This window comes from Nannobrachium achirus (assembly GCF_963921795.1).
Source record: "Nannobrachium achirus genome assembly, chromosome: 16".
NCBI classification, from domain to species: domain Eukaryota; kingdom Metazoa; phylum Chordata; class Actinopteri; order Myctophiformes; family Myctophidae; genus Nannobrachium; species Nannobrachium achirus.
The window spans coordinates 19,120,346-19,143,035 of NC_137823.1; the positions used below are offsets into that span (position 1 = coordinate 19,120,346).

Consider the following 22,690-nt stretch of genomic DNA (forward strand, 5'->3'; position numbering starts at 1 on the left):
GTGTGTGTGTGCGTGTGCGTGTGCGTGTGCGTGTGCGTGCGTACAGACAAACAGAGCTGGATGAAGCAGTATCAGTTCTGAAGGAGAAACACGAGAGAGAAAGAAACATCCTGACTGATGACAACCGCAAGTTAACAGCAGAGACAGACCGGGTGAGACCCTGTCACCTCTCTTACTAACATTTAACCCATTTAGAACGGGTACAAATTATAGTGTATTATTATTTTATGCTTTAACTATTGAAAAATAGCAGATATACAAGCTCACAGCACAGCACCGAGTGCCGCGCTGCGAGCTTGTAGATCTGCTATTTTTGAAAAATCGTGAAATTTTGAATTTTGACCCGATTCTATAAGTGTCTTTTGAATCCTTCTAAGATTTTTTGAAAAACCCATGTTTCTATGCCAGCCATCAACATCGTCAAAGAAAATGTCCTTTTCACTTAAATGGAGCTCAGTTAGTCTGTTCTTGAGAGACTACTATGTCAGTGGTGCTCAAACCTTTTCATGTGAAGGACCCCCAAAATGATATTTATTTGGCCACGGACCCCCATTTCAAAATATCTAGTTCCAGGGACCACCCAGAAGCAAAATTTGAGTTACAAACGTTCGCTTTGAAAATACATATATTCAAAGATTTGCTCACATTTTCATGATTTTTACAAAAATAGCAGATCTACAAGCTCGCAGCGCGGCACTCGGTGCCGCGCTGTGAGCTTGTATATCTGCTATTTTTCACTGGTTAAAGCATTCAATAATTCTAGGCCTAAATGGGTTAAATAATGTGTGTTTGTAGATCTACACAGAACACGTTCCTATAACGAGCGCTGTCCTCTCCAGTTGTGCGTGTTTGTAGATCGGTTGACGGCTCAGAATCGCCAGCTGGAAGATGAACTACAGGACCTGGCGTCTAAGAAGGAGAGCGTGGCTCACTGGGAGGCTCAGATCGCTGAGATCATACAGTGGTACGTTCACTAGACACTTACTTTACTGCAGGGGTCTTCAACGTTTTCAGGCCAAGGACCCCTTAGTTGAGAGAGAGATGAAGCAGGGACCCCCACAACCTGTTCATAGATTCCATAAAGTTACATTGTTTGACAGCACAATCATCAGTGTATTTTGGATTCATGTCAATTTGTGTTTTCAGATATTTAACCACTTGAACCGCCAATAAACTTGACCTGTCACGCTGTACTTAGTCTGCTCTTTTTCCCCCTCTACACCAAACCTGTTTGCCAAAAATAGCTGATCTACAAGCTCACAGCGCGAGGCGTTGTGAGCCTGTAGATCAGCTATTTTTGTCTAAAGTTCTCAGTATGTGGATGCTAGGGTTCAAGTGGTTAATATAAAAAAAGGAGAAAAAAGGTTTCTATCACACCCCCTGTAGTAACTCTGAGGACCCCCTAGGGGTCCCGGACCCCCTGTTGGAGACCCTTGCACTAGACCCTTACTTTACTGAGATCATACAGTGGTCAGTTTACGGGACACTTACTTTACTCACAGTATTTACATCACATGAGTTACATTAGAGCAGTGGTTCCCAAACAAGGGGTCGGGACCCCTATGTGGGTTACAGACCAATGATTATGGGTCACGAGTAAATATCTCATTTATGTTTTCCTCCATTTACTACTACTAAAAAAATGTAAATGTATATATTATTTTAAAAGATTTTAAAAATCAAATAATTTCCACGATTAAACATTACAAATTTTATAAATGTTATTCCTTTTTATATTTAGGTTATTTGTTCGAAGCCTTCGAAACACAACTAAATATGAATCGCAATTATTTGTGTGTTTAATTAATCATCAAGTAAAATGTTAATAATATAATAATCCTGACAGGCCTAAATCTCTGCGTTGTAGACGCTGTCCTTAATTTTAGAGTTTAATAAGACGACACGTGTCTGTCTGTTTGCATGTGCAGGGTCAGTGATGAGAAGGACGCCCGGGGTTATCTTCAAGCTTTGGCGTCCAAGATGACAGAAGAGCTGGACTCTCTCCGATCCACTGGACTCAGTAGACCTATGGTAACACACGGCCTGGTAGCTATTGTTTATGTTACAGTCTATCTTGTTATGGTTCAGCTTATCCTTCTAGCAGCTACAGTATAACTGTGGTCTGAGCCCTGTGCTCGTTGTGTTATTGTACTTCTCCCCATGACATATGTACATAAAGCATATCTCCACCATCACATAAAGCATATCTCCACCTATTCATGTCCACATGAACAGAAGTACAAAGATGCCTTGTACAAAGGGCATAAACAATGCCAGTGCAGTCAGACAATGGGAATGTAGTGAGTTATAAAGTGCATAGAACAGAACATTGTTTCATACAGTATAGTTTGACATTATTGTCAGACACGGCAGACATTAATCATTGATAATGGAAACAACACCTCCTCCAAATTGAGCTGCTTCCTATAATGGCTGATACTGAGCAATATCTTGCTCAGTAACTGTTTGGCCCTCCTTTTGGAGAGGCCTGCCATTTGCAAGCCCCTCACAACCAACTTGTGCACATGCCCTAGGCTGCCAAAACACAGAGTCATCATTACACAGGTGACACTTCAACTCTTCCACACGGAGGAAGAGGCCAGAGGGACATGAGTCAGGCATGGCAGTGAGACAGGCATGGCAGTGAGATAGTCATGGCAGTGAGACAGGCATGGCAGTGAGACAGACATAGCAGTCAGATAGTCATGGCAGTGAGACGGGCCTAGCAGTGAGACAGGCAGAGCAGTGAGACAGGCATGGCAGTGAGACAGGCAGAGCAGTGAGACAGGCAGAGCAGTGAGACAGACAGACATAGCAGTGAGATAGTCATGGCAGTGAGACAGACATAGCAGTGAGACAGACATAGCAGTGAGACAGACATAGCAGTGAGACAGACATAGCAGTGAGACAGTCAGAGCAGTGAGACAGACATAGCAGTAAGACAGACATAGCAGTGAGACAGTCATAGCAGTGAGACAGACATAGCAGTGAGACAGTCATAGCAGTGAGACAGACATAGCAGTGAGACAGACATAGCAGTGAGACAGTCAGAGCAGTGAGACAGACATAGCAGTGAGACAGGCATGGCAGTGAGACAGGCATAGCAGTGAGACAGACAGAGCAGTGAGACAGACAGAGCAGTGAGACAGGCAGAGCAGTGAGACAGCTAGGTGTTCTCATTAGTATCAGTGAAGTGGGTTACAGGTCCCCCTGTGGACCAACACACACCCAGAACAGAACTGGGTCTGAGACAGACCTCATTCAGCTCTACACATAGATATATACTGACTAGAACTACATTCTACACATAGATATACACTGAATAGAACTACATTCTACACATAGATATACACTGCATAGAACTACATTCTACACATAGATATATATACTGCATAGAGTTACCTCTCTCCCCTCTCCTCCCCTTAACCACTTAAACCCCAGCATTCCTATCGCGGGGAAGAATTTTGCAGAGAAAATCAGATCGACAAGCTCACTAGGGATAAATCACTGGAGACTGGGGAGCGGGTCATTATTGAGAAATGAACCCCCGACAGGGTGATAAAAACCCCTCTGCTCTGGCGTTGGGGTTTAATCATTTTTCAATAATGACCCACTCACCGCCGATTATCCCACGTATTGCATGGCTACTAATAAAGAAATGAATAACAAAATAGATTTCATTGCTTACGGTAATCAAAGTAGGCTATTCCATCCATTTATGCCAGGTCACGGTGCTTCCAGTGTGCCTCGGAAAACAACGGGAAGTGTTAGAGGAAGCTTTTGTGACCAAAGTCATTAAATACCTGTCACTCCTTGATAGCATCACAAAGCTATGTTTATATGTTAGGACATGTTCATAGGTTGGCTTGGTGAGGCTTTCCAACAACTTGGGATATTGAAGTGGAAAAAAGTAGCTAAGCTGCTTGCACAATGCAATACTCTCTTCTATTATTTGTAGCTGCCAAATATGTCGAAGACACTGTTACATATACTCATGAGGGGTGTTTTTTGTTTTATAGCACCATGCAAATATTTGTGTCCTTGTACTGTATCTCTTATGGATTAAAGGTTGCAGTCGCCACGACTGCTTTCAATCATTGGATTCCATTATTTCCATAAATGTCTTAGCCGATCTACGAGCTTTTAGATCGTCTATTTTCGGTTATCATTGCACGAGTTTCTGGTTATTTAAGAGTAGAGCAAATTGAATATTCTTACGAGCATCTCCCATGAAACACTAATGGTTAAACACAAAGGTTAAAGCCTTAGTCAGTCTGTGATTTCTTCACCTGGTCGTCAGTGTTTTGAACAGCAGGAATAGTATTACTAAAACATTTAAAAATATGTAATCATATTGTGATAATTGTTTAGGAAACGGCGCTAGTGTGGGTGGCTGTTTCAGTTTTCACAAATCGCACATTAGGACTTGTCCTGACAAAATATTTCGCAATATCTTTTTTCTTTAATTCCTGCTTACATGGACATAAATCAATCAATTTTCTGTGTGTGCGTGTGCGTGCAGGACCCTCTGTGGAAGGTGCGTCGCAGTCAGAAGCTGGACATGTCTGCTCGTCTGGAGCTTCAGTCTGCCCTGGAGACAGAGATCAGAGCCAAGCAGCTCATCCAGGAAGAGCTGCGCAAAATCAAAGCTGCCAACATTGCCTTGGAAAGGTCATTATCAATGTTCTTGTTATAGTTGGATTTTTGTCATATTTAAGCTAGATAGATATTGATACCTTTATTGATCCCACGGGGGAATTTCAGTCGACCAGGTGCAGCACAGCAGTTAAAAGTTACAAAGTTACAGATACAGAGCAAGGAAAGTACTGTCGGATGTGAAGCAATTCGCAGTGGACTGAAGACTCACCTTTTCAGACTCCACCAAAACCCTTAGCACTACTGGAAAATCAATGTCCATACATGAAGCTAGTTAGCATTTGTTTTTTAGGTTTTTTTTTAGAAACCTTTTTTATAATTGTATTTTTCTTTACAGATTATATTGTTTTTCTAGATAGATATTCATTTGCATTTGTTATATTGCTGTTGATGTACTGACATTTAATCTTGTTTATTATTGTGATATTTTATCTGCTTATTGTAAGTCGCTTTGGATTAAAAGCGTCTGCTAAATGCCTAAACTGTAAACTGTAAAGGTAAGAAATACCAATGAGAAGCACCATCAATGGGGTAGCGCTGTCGCTTCGATTCCCACCAGGGGACGCTTTGTGGCATGTTCTCCCCTCTGCGTCATCAGTGCCCACACCCTAGGTAGGGTTGAATTTGACGCACATCCCTAAAAAATCATATCTTCTGGTGGTCCTGGCACAAAACATTTTCATTTGGGGGTCCGCGGCTAGTAAATACAAATCAATTTGAACAGTGTTTGTTCGGAACGGACAATCGATGCACCTTGCAAGCAAGTCCTGATGTTAATGTAGGATGTTAATATAGGATCGTGTTGAATGCCATTTGGAGGCAGGTTGAATAGTTATGGGTGGATGTTGTTCTTGTCGTTAACAGTAAATTAAAGGAGTCAGAGAGGAGGAGCAAGGACATGGAGGAGCAGATGGAAACTCTGAGAATGGAGCTGGAGGAAAGTCGCTCCCGCTCCGATAAAGGTTGGTACTCCTCGTAGAACTGCTCCCAACTCATCTCTTACTCATCTTCTGACTCCAAACTGCTCTGAAAACTCCACCTATTAACTCTTATAATTCATCTTCTAACTCCTAACATCTCCCAACTCCTCCTAGATCTTAAATCCTTCCCATTCAGAGGTCACATTAGTCCGGTAATTGCCGGTGTTCTCCTGCAATTTCCGTATATAACTACAATGAACTAAAACTGCCCACAACTCATCTCCTAACTCTCTCTCTCTCTCTCTCTCTCTCTCTCTCTCTCTCTCTCTCTCTCTCTCTCCCCTCCTCATCTCTCTCTGTCTCTCTCTCTCTCTCTCTCTCTCTCTCTCTCTCTCTCTCTCTCTCTCTCTCTCTCTCTCTCTCTCTCTCTCTCTCTCTCTCTCCCCTCCTCATCTCTCTCTGTCTCTCAGGTTTGAAGCTTCCAGATTTCCAGGACTCCATCTTTGAATATTTCAACACGTCTCCCCTCGCCTTTAGAGTGAGTTTGTCTGTCTGTCTGTCTGTCTGTCTGTCTGTCTGTCTGTCTGTCTGTCTGTCTGTCTGTCTGTCCACTCCCCATGAGTCCCCAATGACCTCAGTCTGTCAGTGTGTCCCTCAAAGGGTGTTTCTATATATATTGAAGTGTTGTGGTCATGCCAGTGGCTTGTTTAATAAAAGCTAGATATAGTGGATCAAGTTGTTTTCCAGTTATCCTGGCTAAATTCCTTTGCGACTCTAGCCTGGAAACCAGAGGAATCTGCCAGAGTTAAAAGTGACGTTGCCAAAATCAGAACTGTAGTTCCAGACTATGTAGCATTTCAGAGATTGTGGAGTAGTTGTCTGGCTATGTTAGACTACTGTGTGTGTGTGTGTGTGTGTGTGTGTGTGTGTGTGTGTGTGTGTGTGTGTGTGTGTGTGTGTGTGTGTGTGTGTGTGTGTGTGTGTGTGTGTGTGTGTGTGTGTGTGTGTGTGTGTGTGTGTGTGTGTGTGTGTGTGTGTGTGTGTGTGTGTGTGTTAGCATTAAGGTGTAGTATATTAGCATTGAAATATCACAGGTACACATGGCTTCTGACCACTTTAACCTTTGAACCCTCTCTCTCTCTCTCCGTCCCACAGCCTAGCTCTGTCACTGAGATAGACGCCCCCCAGAAACCTGTTTCTACACCCACTTCCCCCTGTGAGACCCCTGAACTGGAAGTGAGTGATATACACATGCACACACTCGACACACTGATCACACAAAACCCACATAATGATACACACATTGATAATGAGGTTTGTTATTCATTCTGTCTGTCTGTCTGTCTAGGAACCGGTTAAATCTCCTGTGGCCCCTCCCACCCCCTCCTCCACCTATCAGACGTCACACCTCACCCATCCAAAGGTACGCCCCGTTTCTATTAGTATTTACAACTATTTAGACCAAAATAATTGAATACATTTTTTAAAAAAAATCATAAATTAACTCATTGAATGCCAGCCTATCACCACTAGAGGGCGCCCAGTGACCAGAGAATAATAGAGATATGCTGGTAATGCATGCCCAAGCCCTGGAGCCATGCCTTGCCTGAACACTTTCCTTTGTGCATGTACAGGAAGAGGATGAAGTTAGCTTGAAGTTAGCTATTGGCTACCAAGCATTTTAGAAGCCTTATTTTCGTCAACTTAGCCATGATTAAACCTTGCACACCTCATGCATGGGAAAAAAAACAGAGAAGAATGAGCTCTAAAAAATCCAATGCAATCCTGGATTGCATTGGAGTGGATTTGTGCAGTTTGTTCACAGCTTTCAAACAAAAAAATCCGTTCAGGCATTCTTGAGATAATCGCCATTATGTTTTACATGTTATGTAAACAAAAATGGCTGCCCTGTATGTTAGATGGGGTTGTATGGGGGTGGAACATGCAAAATCGCGATTGAAATCATGTTCACCAGATTTGATGGGGTCCAAAAAAAAAAAAAAAAAATCAAAAAAATTCTTTTCAAAAAATTTCTTTTTTTTTTTTTTTTTTTTTTTTTTTTTAAAAGCCGAACTTGTTCGGGATCGGCACTCTACGATACGCTAATAAAGCCGAACTAGTTCGGGATTGGCACTCAATGAGTTAAAGAAAATACCCCCCAAAAATCAAAGAATTCCCATGAATAAAAAAATATTTATTAATTTATGTACTAGTTTGTGTCCCGGGAAGATATCACATTTCTCTTTTGGGTCTCTTGCTTAAACGTTTGGGAACCACTGACATCACGTCAACGTGTCTCATAAGGGAATGTGCTGTTAATATGCAATTTGTGTGTGTGTGTGTGCACTTGCACGTGTGCAGCCTAAAGCTCACCAGTTGAGCATCAAGACGTTTTCCAGTCCAACCCAGTGCTCCCACTGCACCTCTCTGATGGTGGGCCTCATACGACAGGGATACGCATGTGAAGGTATGACACACACACACACACACACACACGCACGCACGCACGCACACACACACACACACACACACAGTGTCATCCACAAGTCAGAGTCTGGTAAATGTGGATGGAAAACAGCTTGTTAAGCTTGTTATCAAGCTGTGATATTTCTTACTCTGATGTGTTACTATTAGTGCTCAGCTGAATGGAATCACCACCAGGTGGCAGAAAGGAGCTCTCTTATCACACAACGAGATGATGAACACTGCAGCTCGCTGCTCTCATCAGCTGCGTGTATTTCTGTCAAGCTGTCGGCATATGAAGTAGAAAAATAAATTGTCATACATACATTCATTTGTAATGATAGTTGGGTCTTATGTGAAAGGGTGAGTGTGAGTTAAACCAGGTTATCCAAAGGCGAGTGTGATTTCTTTGATCAAACAGACTGCCATTTTAGTTCTGAAGTTTGGACAGTATCTGGAGTCTCTGTTGCATTTATTGTATGTCAACCTTGGTGTTGATGCTGACATCATCATCCTCATCTCTCTCTCTCTCTCTCTTCCAACAGTGTGTTCGTTCATCTGCCACGTGGCCTGTAAAGACCACGCCCCCTTAGTGTGTCCCATCCCCCCCGAGCAGGCCAAGAGGCCTCTGGGAATCGATGTACAGAGAGGCATCGGAACGGCCTACAAAGGCTACGTCAGGGTGAGACGCTCGAAAAAATCAGCGAAACATGGATGTTCTGCTTTTAAATGGTGTCTTCTTGGAACATGTGTCCAAAGAAGCCTTTTACCAAGCAACAGTCGAACCTTATCAACTGTTGCTCGGCTCAAATGTCGTGTCATCTGCGTTATTAGCCTAGCCGAAACAACAATAAATGTGGATTGCTCGTGGTTGTGGTAAAGGACTTTTTTTTCCAGAGAGTATTGGAGGGAAGTTTTAGAAGTATATGGTTTTAAACAAGATTTCATCAGTTTGATTAAGTTGCTACATTCAGAGTCTACTGTCCAGGTCAATGTAAATGGGGTCTTAACGGAAACATTTGAAATTAAGAGGGGTGTAAAACAAGGTCAGCAGCTCTCTATATTCTGGCAATTAACCCTTTATTAAAAAGAGTAAAGGACTCAATGTCGGCTGGTAAACAACTGGGTTGTCAAACACAGCCAGTGGGATTCCAATGTGACGATCCAAACTTTGGGATTATTCCATATGAAGCTCCATCAAAAATAAACAAACACTGGGCGCCAAACTAAAAGAAGTTTTACTCGTATGTGCCTGTACCCAACATTTAACAATACAACTAACTGTGTGTGTGTGTGTGTGTGTGTGTGTGTGTGTGTGTGTGTGTGTGTGTGTGTGTGTGTGTGTGTGTGTGTGTGTGTGTGTGTGTGTGTGTGTGTGTGTGTGTGTGTGTGTGTGTGTGTGTGTGTGCGTGCGTGTGCGTGTCAGATTCCTAAGCCTACAGGGGTGAAGAAAGGCTGGCAGCGGGCCTATGCCGTGGTGTGTGACTGCAAGCTCTTCCTGTACGAGGTTCCTGAGGGGAAGTCCACCCAGCCTGGAGTGGTGGCCAGCCAGGTCCTAGACCTCAGGTACTGTGTGTGTGTTTATGTTACTATACTTGTAAGCAGGCCTGGAATTTCGTCATCTTAGGGGCAAGGCTTGCCTGGCATTGCCAGCCTCTATTACACACTTCGTTTTGGTACTACACCACCACTACCGTCAGGGGGTGTGGTTGTGTTCGTTCTGGTTTATTAACCAGGCAAGGGCAAGGCCACTCGGCCTTTGGGGTTGTCCATTTTTTGAGGGCACAAAGGCCAAATGCCAGGGCAGGAAGGCCATCAAATAACCAAATAAAATGGCATGACCTCAGGTCAAGCCAATTTTTTGAAGGGCCACAAGGCCAAACTGAGGGGCAACAACGGCCATGGCCTTCATGGCCTCCCTGAAATTCCTGCCCTGCTTGTAAGGACCAAATGTCCCCACAAGTAGAGAAGAATTTGAGAGCCAATCTCTTAAGCTCTCATTTTTTCGGCTTTAGTCTTACGGTTAAAGTAGAAGTTCACCCCTAAAATGACTTTTTTTCTATTGATTACTCACTCACCCCATGGAGACTTGAGTTCAACAATATTTATTTTTATTTTTTGTCACATTCTTAAGCCAACAATTTGATTATAGTAAATGTACCCCCATTGATTCCGGATGGAGACCCAAATGCATGTGTGTCTCCTAGGCCTGTGCAAAAAAATCGATTCACTATATTATCGCGATGTTAAGGCCGGCGATTCAATTAATCGATTTTCAAAGTTCAGAATCGATTTTCCCGATTTTATAAAAAAAAATAAAAAAAGCGAAAGACAGAGGAGAGCCGTTATTCTCCCCTCTCTCTCTCTCTCTCTCTCTCCCCCTCTCTCTCTCTGTGTGTGTGTGTGTGTGTGTGTGTGTGTGTGTGTGTGTGTGTGTGTGTGTGTGTGTGTGTGTGTGTGTGTGTGTGTGTGTGTGTGTGTGTGTGTGTGTGTGTGCAATGTGCATGCGTGCGGCAGTTCACTTCTCTGTGAGCCACGTTTCTCCCCTCTACACACACGCACACAGAGTAGAGAGAAAACTGCTCTGCTCTTGGATACATACACCACTGACACTGGAATAATTCATCATAGATCATAATATAAGTAGCTTACTTTTACCTTTGTAGCTGTTGTCATCTCAAAGTAAAATCCACAATGTTATGCTCCAAGTTGCTTGGAAGTGAACACGATGCGTTTTCAACACTATTGCCAGCCAGCGGTGTTTAACGAGGCTCGTTTAGAATGACCCTAATTTGACATAGTGTGTGAGTGTGTGTGTGTCTGTGCGTGTGTGTGTGTGCGTGCAGGCTCCAGTTAACGTCTCTCTCCTTCCCTCTCTGTGTGCGACATGAGAGATAACTACTCAGTCACGTTGCTGTAAAACTTCCCAAAAAAAAAAACATAATTCCAAAGCCATTGGAGTAGATATGGACAACAGTTGTTGTTGATCGAAGGATAAAGTTTGTAATTCCCTTATAGAGTTTAAAACAGTCATTTCCATAGGAGCTAACGTTTAGCAGCTAAAAAGGAGGATGAAGCGTTGCCATTCAGTTTCTGACACAGAAACAAGCAAACAGGTCTATAAAAAGGTGTTGCCAGATCCTGTTTTTGCGAGCAAACAGGTCTATAAAAAAAAAAAAAAACGGGGAATGTCAGTCAAACAGAAATGTTGCTGTCTGATATTGTTTAAGAACAGTGGTTCTCAAACATTTTCATGCCAAGAGCAAGGATCCCAAATGTGTAATATAGTGTACAGAAAAACAATCTTAAGGGCTTTGGCCTATTATTGATTCTACTTTTAAAGGAATATGTTATTAACCATTATAACCAAGTAACCTTGAACATAATGAAGGGCAGACAATATTGCCACTGTGTTTATAGTAAAACGTTTTTCTTTTTTTCTTTTGGAGGAATTTTCCTAGGACTAGGACTAGAATCGAAAGTTGAATTGAATTAATATATACAATGTCAATGTTGAGTAAGAGGAATCATTAAATATATAAATGCTGCTACAGTGACAAATTAGAAGAATTTATGGATTTCATGCTGTGATCGATCGGTGCCTGCAGCACAGCGATTTTTCTTTTATCTTTTATTTATGACTGTTGTGTTCTGTGTTTTCTGGCATCTTGACCAGGAACATGTTGTAATGTTGTACCACTGGCACTTTGGCTGAAATAAATGTCAGAAAGATTGACTGACTTTATTTGGCTGCATTGATTTTGAAGTATATGATTCAAATTTTAATGTTTTATATTGTTTAGAATTGTTTTAAAATGTTTCAATATAAAAAAGCTGTAAGTTTTGGGGAAAAATCGCAATAATCGTGATTCGAATCGCAAATCGCAGGAAAGCGCAATTAATTGTGATATAATCGAATCGTCACCCAATGAATCGAAATCGAATCGAATCGGGAAAAAGTGAATCGTCACAGGCCTAGTGTCTCCATGTGGAGATAACATGAGCAGCATGCCACGGCATGCAGTATTAGAGAATAAAGCACGTTACAGGATCCAGCAGCAAATAACATAAATACGATGCTCAAAATAGGAATAGTGACTGTCCATTACACAGAAGTGTGTGCGTACGACGTACGTGTGTGTACTGATGCTGTTCTTTTTTTTTCCTGCAGAGATGATGAGTTCTCGGTCAGTTCGGTTCTGGCCTCTGACGTCATCCACGCCACCAGGAAAGATGTCCCCTGTATCTTCAGGGTATGACCTGACCTTTGACCTTTTAACACTGACCTTTAAAATAAGCCCTGACCCTAATCCTAACCCCTTGGCTTGTTTATTTCTTCACAAATCTTCTCTTTTTGTTAAATAAAATATGAAAATCACACCTAGTGTGAAGTGAGCGGTGCTATTTATGAGTTAATTTCATCAAGCGTCCCGCTAGACTTTCACAGCGCATCGTGCTAAGCTTAGCCCATGGAACCCTGGCGTACAACAAACTTTGAACATTCTTGAACATGTTTTTCCACCCAAAAAAATGGCATTATACACAACATACTTTTAGCCGTTTGTGCCAGGATGGAGGCCATATCTAAGCCTGATGTAGCTGTGCTTCAGTTTACTTAAACCCCGGACATTTTTGAACAGGTTTTTCCCCTTGGTTTTTGACCGGACAAAGACAAATGTTGGAGCTACTGTATAGCTCCTGTTCCAGGAGCACCGCTCAAAAAAAGGACAGATTTGTGATGTGTGACCATTCATGAAAATCTTAACTTTTTGGGAAATGTTTTTTGAAATTGTTTTGAAATAATAATAATAATTAAAAACCAAATGCAGGAAGCAAAAAAAAACAAGGGACCCATAAAAATCGGGAAACGCTGTTCTAGAGCAGTGGTTCTCAAAGTGGATTCCAGCGACTTTGTGGGTTACTTACCCGGTACTTTATGGGGGTCTAAATTGACCCATACAGGTATGTAACTCTAACATTATACAAATGGAACCAAATGAACCCTAACGGGTCCATTTGGTTCCATTTGTACCCTGTCAGAGTTAAGGGGAGACCTTGACATTTGACAGTTTGAGAAACGCTGTTCTAGAGGATCGAAATAAACCAAACTAACTTGTCTTCAACATTTTTGTCATCATGTGGTGGTGCAGGTGACGTCGCTGCTGCTCAGCTCTCCAGCGCGGGTGGTGTCTCTGCTGGTGCTGGCGGAGAGCGAGGCGGAGAAGAGGAAGTGGGTGGGCATCCTGGAGGGCCTGCAGAACATCCTGACCAAGAACCGTCTGAAGAGCCCCTCCGTGCACGTCCTGCACGAGGCCTACGACTCCTCTCTGCCCGCTATCAAGAGCACCCTGTCTGCTGCTATACTGGGTGAGGGCCACGCACGCACGCACGCACGCGCACACACACACACAGTAAAGTTCTCAGTCTCTACGACTGATTTCAGTCGTTTGGATGGCAGCATGTCTTCCATGGAATCACACCGCGAACAGCTGATGAACAAGGGGCGACATGTTGTGAGCTTGTTGATCAGCTGTTTGCGGTCAACAAGCGGTTTGTGGTTGTTTGTTGTATTAAGATTGAAGAGTATTTGGAAGTGGTCATAGCAATAGAAAAGATGAAGAAGTCTTCTGTTTTTACGTCGTTATAACGACATGTCTCATGTGGAAAAACTAAAAACGACATAAATTGAGATTGAGACACTATTTTACCGGCTATGTATATGGATTCTAGCTGCCTACTGGACATGTACTGTATAAGCTTTGTGTATCACTCTGTGAGCCATGATGTGACCTCAATTGGGGATTAAAACACAACCTTCATTAAAGCCAACTAAACCAAATTGATTCATTTATCTAACTATTCTCTCTCTCTCTCTCTCTCTCTCTCTCTCTCTCTCTCTCTCTCTCTCTCTCTCTCTCTCTCTCTCTCTCTCTCTCTCACAGATCGGGAGCGTATCGCTCTTGGGACAGAGGAGGGGCTGTTTGTTGTAGAGGTTACCAGAGACGGTGAGAGACACACACACACACACACACACACACACACACACACACACACATGCGCGAAGACACTTCTTCTAGTAGCTTAACTCAGAGTTCCCAAAATTATTTTGGTGGGGTCCCCAGATGATTAACTAACAAACCAACATAAAGTGTAAGTGTTAAAGGGTATATGCACATTTCTAAAGTGACAATTTAAGGACTTTTTAATACCTAAAATGACAAATTAAACATTGGACAAATTGTCAAATATTAGAGGCAGAAATTGTGAAAAGGCGTTGTGAGCGTGTAGATTTGCTATTTTCACAATAGAACCATGTTATACAAAATGTAATGCCTCAACTCTTAGTGCTCGTCAGGGTGTGGGGTCCCATGTTAAAATGTGGTTATTTTGGGCGTTGCGGGCTGAAAATATTGAGAACAAGTGGCTTTACTAATACTGAGGTCTTCTTTGTCTGTGTGTGTGTGCGTGCAGTGATCGTGCGTGCCGCAGACTGTAAGAAGGTGGTGCAGATCGACCTGATTCCCAGGGAGAGGCTGGTGGCGCTGCTGTGCGGGCGGAGCCGGCACGTGCACCTCTACCCGTGGGGGGTGCTGGAGGGGGCGGAGTCCTACGACATGAAGCTGACCGACACCAAGGGCTGCCAGGCCCTCACCACCGGCCAGCTGAGACCCGGGGGACCCAGCTGTCTGCTGGCCGCCGTCAAGAGACAGGTACCCGTCTGTCTGTCTGTCTGTCTGTCTGTCTGTCTGTCTGTCTGTCTGTCTGGCTGTCTGTCTGGCTGTCTGTCTTGGCTTGTAGTGGACAGGGTTTGACATTAACTCATCTGCTGCCATTTAACAATACCTTCGTACTCTAATTCTGCCAAACTGTCTCCATAGACTTCCATGTAATTCATAGTGCACGGATCATGCACACCCATGCCTAGATAATGCACCACGTGTGTCCACATTGCTCACAGCTTTCAAACAAAGAAATCAGAATGGAAATCCGTTCAGGCATTCATGAGATAGCAGCCATTATGTTTTCCTAAAATGTAAACAAAGATGGCTGCCATGTTTGAAAGATGGGGTTGCTATGGGGGTTAAACATGCAATTTCGCGATCGCTATCATGCCTACTAAATGTTTTGGGGTCAAAAAATGTTTTTTGAAAAAAAAAAACTTTTGAAAAAAAAAGATTTTTTTTTTTCTTTTTTTTTTCAAAAATTCTCGGGTTCCTCGGGCGTGGCAGGGTGGTACATCGCGAAATTCTCGGGTTCCTCGTTTTTGGCAGCAAATGAGTTAAACTTTTTGAGTACATTTCCCATTCACATTTCCCATTCACTCCGGGCACAAAGGTCACTTGTCCAGATAGACATTTCACAGTAATTTCTTTCTTAAATGCATGCATAAGAGTCAGACATTGAAATAGAATGAATAACAAAAGGACTTTAACGACCCCCTTGCTCCCTCCTCCACCCTCTGCTCCATAGTATGGGCAGGCAGTACTGTACATAGTCTGCATACAGCACAAAGCTGCCAGGAGTGTCACAGAAAAAGTGAAACCAAGAAACACACAAAGTACTTTTTTAATGAACTTGCCCGGAAGGATTTATTACTTGTTCATGGAACAAGCCTTAATGTAATGCCCTGGTGGACACTTTTGTCAAAATTCAATATTTTTTTTGCCACGGACATACAAAATGAACGTACAATAATATTACCATAAAGAGATATCCCTGAATGACCATAACAGGTCTGTAAGTCTCATAGAGTTAAGGGGGTCCTTGCAAATAAAACATTGGAAACCGCTGGTAGTGGACTCATAATGTGCCATAGTAAATCAGTGTTGTTCATATTCTGATTGTTCTGTTCAGTAATTGGGTATTAAATAAAAGAAATAGAACATTATAATGGTGTGTAAAACCAAAAATTTGCCACGGTCAGACATGACTTGCATATTGATGACCCCCTGTGTGTGTTGCGTTCCAGGTGCAGTGCTATGAGATCACCAGGTCTAAGCCTCACTACCGTAAGCTGTGGGAGGTGCAGGCTCCAGGCATCGCTCAGTGGCTGGGCATGGTGAGGGACAGGCTGTGTGTGGGGTACCCATCCGGCTTCGCCCTGCTGGCCCTGCAGGTACGACTGCTCCACAACTATTACACAATTCGTGGATTAAAATTATAATCATATTTGTTTCCATGTAGAAATTAGGATTTTTCAAACATCATCCAAAACTAGGGGAAATTGCTGATCTACAAGGGCACAACGGGCGCAATGCGTTGTCAGCTTGTTGATTGTCTATTTCCCATTTGTTATAATTTTTTTTATTAAATGTGTAATTTCTTCGTATATTGAAGTTATTTGTCATGACTGCTTGTGGAATTTGTGGTTTACTAAGCCTAAAAGCCAAGCAGAAGTGTACTTTTTAGTTATGTTTAATGCCCCAAAATACCATGAAATTGTTAAACTCAGCAATAGACTCTGTTCATAACTGTAGTTCCCTTTTCCAGAAGGTAGCCGGAATATTTGCTTTTCTGGGTCAGTTTCTCATACTGTAGCTTCGTTTGATTGGCTCAGCAGAAGCAGATTTGAACTGGAAACACCATAGACATAGAAAGGTAGACTAGACGCCTCCTACGGCTCTGGGGCGTCTGTAAAAAGTATTGGCAATTTTTAAGGCAAGCTTCTAGAATTCTGAAGCACACTTCTGCATGCGTCACAGAAGGGGACATTTGGTAGGCCAATCAGTTGCGGGACTCCCTCTTTCCTAGAGGCACTTTGCTTTGGCAATGTAATATTTTGTATCCTCATGCCAATAAAGCTCCTTTTAATTGAATTGATGTCACCGAAAAGAAGCGTTGTGATTGGCCAGTAGTCACTATGAGTGACTTGCGCCAATAGTTTTTTACAGGTAGCGCCAATGAACTGCAGCGACAGAGATTTTTATATCTGTGTGGAAACACAGTTGACTTCTTCATGTGTTTCTGGGTCACATCTGCTGCTGAGCCAATCAAAATAACACTGATTGTGACCCCCCCCATCTGCAGGGGGAGTCGTCCCCGGTCAGCCTGGTGAGTCCCGGGGACCCGTCGCTGGCCTTCCTGTCCCAGCAGCCCCTGGACGCGCTGCATGCCCTGGAGGTGGGCACGGAGGAGCTGCTGCTCTGCTTCAGCCAGCTGGGCATCTACGTGGACCCCCAGGGCCGACGCTCACGCACACAGGAGCTGATGTGGCCCGCCACGCCCGTAGCATGCAGTACGTATCACTTCATAATAATGATAACTAGAAAGGTGCAATTCCTGTCTGATTGGACATTATTATTGTCCAAGATATCCGGCCTTACAACCCGGATAACATTAATCAAAAAGATTACAAAAAGCAGGTTCACTTTGCTGGTAAAACATTCTCGGATATGGTCCTTATGGAATTTAGATTTTCATCAGCTGTATGCCATAAAAATCCAAATAAAAAAATGATGTAGCAGAGTGACTCACTACCTCAGCCTGATGGCCTCAAAAGTCTAATATCTCCCCCGGTCCATTTGGTTTAGTGGTTAAGATGTTAGAATTTCACGCGGGAGACCCAGGTGTTTAATCTCGAATTTTACGGAACATAATGAATATGAATAACACAATATTCTATATTTTTTTGGAGACTGAGCTTTATAGCTGCTATTTTACATTTCTAGGCTTGTGGTTAAAGATGGTAATAAAACTAAAAATCGTAAAATTGACGTCCTAAAATGTTTTATGTCCTCAGAAGTGTAGTAATACAAACGTGTGTGTGTGTGTGTACAGGCTCCAACTCGTCCTATCTAACGGTGTACAGTGAGTACGGAGTGGACGTGTTTGACATCCACACCACAGCCTGGGTCCAGACCGTCTCCCTCAGGAAGGTATTCCACCAGCAACCTTCTAGTACATGCTTCTTGACATGGACAGTACATCTTTAACTCTGTGGTTCTCTAAAGCCCCTTTTCCACATGCCCAACACCACACCACTCCACACCACACCGCCCACTTGTGCCAGGTTTTCCACTACAAGGACCTGGGTAGAGTGGTGTGAAAGTGGTACTAAACGTGGTACTAAAAAGTATCCAATCCAGAGTAGGTCTGAGCTAGGCCAAACAGGGCCAAACACTTCATAATGACTGATCACTCACTGACTTTTCATTTAGACCACCAGGATATAGTTGTAATACATGAGAATAGATTTTATTGTGTTATAACCACTATTATAATCTATTATAGTGTATTATAATTACGATAGTAATACATTAATACTTTATAGTGTATTATAATCACAGTTATAATCCATTATAGTGTATTATAATTTAGGATAGTTGTAATACAAATTTATATTGTATTATAATCACAGTTAAAAGGGTAAATTTGTTTCTTACAGATAGGGGTACTATTGTGTAATGGAAAATGTAGATATTTTTATCTGGTGCGGTGTGGTGTGGTGTAGTGTGGTGTGGTGTGGTGCTAAAGCTGCAGTCGAAAAGGGGCTAAAGTGGGGTCTTTGGGGGACCCCCAGGGGGCTTTCAGGGGGTCCCCTGCTAAATGACTGCATGTACGGTAGCAACAATGCTGCTACCGTACCGTAGGTTGCTACCTACCGAAGTAGTTTATCCACCTTAAACCTATTTACATTGCGTCAGCTATTTGAAAGTAGCAGATCTAAGAAGCTCACTACGGGTCACATTGTGACCCGAGGTGAGCTTGTAGAGCTGCTATTTTGAAGGGGGATCATCGAAAAAGTGTGACATTTCTTCTTGGAAACATTTAACAACACAAATCTTGTATCTATGGGGGGGTTACTGGCACAAAATATTTCAGATGAAAAGGATTGAGAACCACTGACTTATTTAACATGATAATGAGCCTAAACTCTGTCTGTCCGTCCGTCTGTCTGTGTGTGTGTAGATCAGGCCTCTGAACTTGGAGGGAACGTTGAACCTGATGGGATCAGAACAACCCAGACTCATCTACTTCAGCAACGAGTCCTCAGGTACAAACCTCACAAACTCACACGGTGTCCTTGGACATTAAAGTGGTTGACTGCGTTGGATCGTTTTTGGGAACCCGAAGAGACTCCACTTTCTAGTGTGGCACAACACCTTGCAAGCCGCGGCAGAACCCTCTGAACAGAGGTAGCGCCGAAGAAATAAGCTATTTATTTACAAACATGTTTTAAAAAAACAAAGCCCACATGATAACAACACGTAATGGAGTGCTCGGCACAGCGTGTATATTCATGCTGCAGAGGTCGGCGATCTTACTTTGGCGACGCGGAGGGGAGATCTCTTCCATTCGTTTACGTGCGGCGAAGCAGGGAAAGGAGCGATAGAGAAGCGGCGCCCGAACATGATTGAGACCGCGATCCACGAACAGAGACAAAGACCAGCCATGTTGTTTGAGCTTCTTGTCGAGTTTCAACAACGTGGAGGGTAGGGAGTGGCTCTTGAGCCAACCATCCATCCAGAATGTAAGTCAACGGCGTGGCCTGCTGGATGCTACGAGTATCACACCCACTCCCAGAAAATGATTGAGAGAGGATCTTAACCGTTTCAGATGGCTCCAAAAAGACACAGAGAAGAATGGCCGATCGTTTTTTTTTTGATTATTATCATTTATATCAAAAGTACGGGAATAGACGACCGGCTGATTGGACCAATTAGGAAGTCCGAGCAAGTACGGCCAGGCTGAGAAGGTGTTAAATTAATACAGCTGTGCCTTGTGTGAGGAAAGGTTTAGAAAAGCACTGCAATAGAGTACCAATGTCCTGACATCAAATCCCCCTGGGTCATTTAAACACCCCATTGACTTTAAAAAAGAAATGTTATATCAGTTATTATAAGAACTGTGTATATGCAAGAGACTAAAAATATGAACTGCAATTCACCGCCCCTCCCCATCAGATGTGCCCAAAGCCCTACTTAAAACCCATCTGTTTTCCATGGATTTTAATTGCATTTAATGTTATTTGAGTTTACCTAATTTGTTTTGAACTTTTTCACATTTTTCTATGTGTTAATGCATATTGTCTGTTGATGCTTTTGTGTTAACCATGTACAGCACTTTGGTTCAGCTCGGCTGTTGTAAACATGCTTTATAAATGAATTATCGATTCATGATTGTTGATTTGATTTGAAATATCTCCATGTTATACCACACAGAGACAGTGGCAAAATGCCTGAATTCATTCATTATTGTCTTTCCTGTAATCTGTGAAAACTAACCATCCATCATCCACCTTTTTTTGTCTTCTCTCTCCATGCTGTTCTGTCCTCCCTCCAGAGGGCGAGCTGTCTATTCCAGAGCTGTCGGAACACAGCAAGAAGTTGATGGTTCGAACGCGCAGTAAGAGGAAGTTCCTGTTCAAGGTTCCAGAGGAGGAGAGGCTCCAGCAGAGGAGGTACTTCCCCTTTATATTGCCTGCTTATAATATAGCATTCAGTCCAATAAGCCCTATTCACGGCCCGCCCTCTCAGCAACTTCCTGGTGCTGACGTCAGCTTTGAAGGGTAAAATAACACAGAAATTGCTGGACTTAAAAGCCAACAAATCATTATTTTGTGAATTATAATGCTTTGTGCCTTTTACTATCTTGTGTTCTTGATCATGCTAGCCGTATTTTATACTTCACTATTCGGAAATTGCATTAAATTTGCGATTTCTGTGTTAACTCTATGGGCTTTTTTTTAGCAGGGTTATACCATAGAGTTATAATAAGAATAGAGAGGGCAACTGATATCCCCGCCCGTCCACTTGCATTGAGTTGCTCACCCAGCGCATGAAGCGTACTTCCGCGTTTGAAAAGCCTCTGAAAAGTGACGTATTGGGTCGACTGTTTGGCTTCTGAGCCAATCACGACGGTCGGGGAGCGAGAAACGGGGAGGCGGGGGCAGCGGGGGGCTATCTGCCTCAACTGAACTAACTGTATGAATAGTTGACCCAACTGCAGTACCTCAAACGGCCACCATGTACTTTTTGCTTCAAAGCGCCCCCAGGGTTCTGGGGGCTTGGGTTATACCCTTCAAAACGTGACTTCAGCACCAGGAAGTTGCGGAGTGGGCGGGCCGTGAATAGGGCTAATGGCAATGTCAGTTATGTAGCATGGGGCATATAGGGGCTTTTAGACTCTTAAGGTCGTTGCACACTGCTGCGGCTGAATATAGGAGCGAGTTTCGGCGCATGTAAATAAAGAAATCGACCTCGTGTTATGTCAATCATAACGTTTTCACACTGCCACCCGTTTCGTATTTATTTTCAGACCACTGATTCCCTTGCTCTCTCTCTCTCTCTCCTTGCCCTGAAAAACGGCCTGGCTTTAGTCTTGTTATTATTTATAAGGGGTGAAAGGCATTTTAAAAGAGTGGATCAGGTCTAATGTTATACAGTTAACATCACTGTGCAGTAGTTTTTAAAGAGCGTATTCATTTGACGAATCAAACTGCAAATTGTCCCATAAGTATTAGTATATATTCATATGTAACGTGTGCATGTGCTTGTGTGTGTACAGAGAGATGTTAAGGGACCCAGAGTTGAGGTCCAAGATGATTTCTCACCCCACAAACTTCAACCACGTTGCTCACATGGGACCAGGAGATGGAATGCAGGTTCTGATGGATCTGCCTCTGGTACTGTCCTCTGCTCTCATTCAATATGTTGTACTGCAGTCTGATCTATGTGAATACATTCTACTGTAGACTGTTCTGTTTGAATACATTCTATTGTAGTCTTTTCTGTTTAAATATTATTTTACTGTAGTCTACGTAGTTTATTTTAAAGGTAGAGTAAGTGATATTTTCTGGTGTAAACAAAAGATTTAATGTTAAAAGGTTAACTCACTATATTGTGATAGTAATCATTGCGTGTATTGAGTGTTCAGCAAGGGCGCTTTTCGACCAGCAAAGAACCGGTTCAGGTTCTTTCTCCCGCATATGGGATGAACCAGAGGTGAGCTTTTCCACGAGAACCGAGTTGGTTCCGAACCGTAAAAGTTGGTTCGGAACAGGAACCACAAAATCCTTGATTCCTCTGGTTCAATCTGGTGGAAACTCAAGCCGGTTCGCGGCCGGTTCGCAAGAACGAACCAAGGTTCCAAGAAAGTTGAACGGCACTGGTTCTTGAACCAAGGTTCTTTTGGTAGAAAAGGCCCCTCTGTCTCTCCAGCACTTTAATTAATTTACAGAAAATAACTGTTCAGGTCAGGATATCAAAGTCATCCTATCAGGAGGGAGAACTCAAACAGGATACAGGTTAAACAAGCGAAACTGGAAGATATGAAACAACGCAGACATTTAAGCTATGAATGGGTACTCTCTCCTAATTGGCTGAAATTGTCAACCCACCTGAACATGTATTTTCTGTCTATTAAAGAGCTGGAGAAACGGGGAGAGCCCTGTTACTGAACAAACACCCGAACTGAGATGTTGTGCATTTATTGTAGTATTATATATTTATATATATATATATATATATATATATATATATATTATCTATTTTAATATAATACTTCTGTAGTCCACTATTAACTGTAGTCTTGACCTCACTGCCACTAGAGGGCGCTATACCCCTGAGTCACAGCTGTTATCTTTTCTTTTGAAAATCCCATAGGAGAATCTTTGCCTCATATAAGAATATGCTACTTTAGTCTATAGTTTA

The 22,690-nt window shown here is 42.7% G+C and overlaps 1 protein-coding gene across 2 annotated transcripts in view; it reads left to right on the plus strand.

The window, feature by feature from the left end:
* cdc42bpb (CDC42 binding protein kinase beta (DMPK-like)) overlaps positions 1-22,690 on the plus strand; it is a 67,769-nt gene that overhangs the window by 38,001 nt on the left and 7,078 nt on the right. The window contains exons 15-35 of one of the 2 annotated variants that reach the window (XM_080743933.1): positions 47-152; positions 840-964; positions 1,929-2,046; positions 4,523-4,671; positions 5,521-5,618; positions 6,047-6,114; positions 6,732-6,812; positions 6,925-6,999; positions 7,938-8,043; positions 8,585-8,721; positions 9,466-9,605; positions 12,211-12,292; positions 13,190-13,406; positions 13,982-14,044; positions 14,511-14,749; positions 16,009-16,155; positions 17,067-17,274; positions 17,817-17,914; positions 18,948-19,032; positions 20,322-20,439; positions 21,546-21,663. In XM_080743933.1, the coding sequence (XP_080600059.1) occupies positions 47-152; positions 840-964; positions 1,929-2,046; positions 4,523-4,671; positions 5,521-5,618; positions 6,047-6,114; positions 6,732-6,812; positions 6,925-6,999; positions 7,938-8,043; positions 8,585-8,721; positions 9,466-9,605; positions 12,211-12,292; positions 13,190-13,406; positions 13,982-14,044; positions 14,511-14,749; positions 16,009-16,155; positions 17,067-17,274; positions 17,817-17,914; positions 18,948-19,032; positions 20,322-20,439; positions 21,546-21,663 (2,578 nt within the window). The remainder of the gene's footprint in view (positions 1-46; positions 153-839; positions 965-1,928; positions 2,047-4,522; positions 4,672-5,520; positions 5,619-6,046; positions 6,115-6,731; positions 6,813-6,924; positions 7,000-7,937; positions 8,044-8,584; positions 8,722-9,465; positions 9,606-12,210; positions 12,293-13,189; positions 13,407-13,981; positions 14,045-14,510; positions 14,750-16,008; positions 16,156-17,066; positions 17,275-17,816; positions 17,915-18,947; positions 19,033-20,321; positions 20,440-21,545; positions 21,664-22,690) is intronic. The other variant, XM_080743934.1, reaches the window with a different exon arrangement.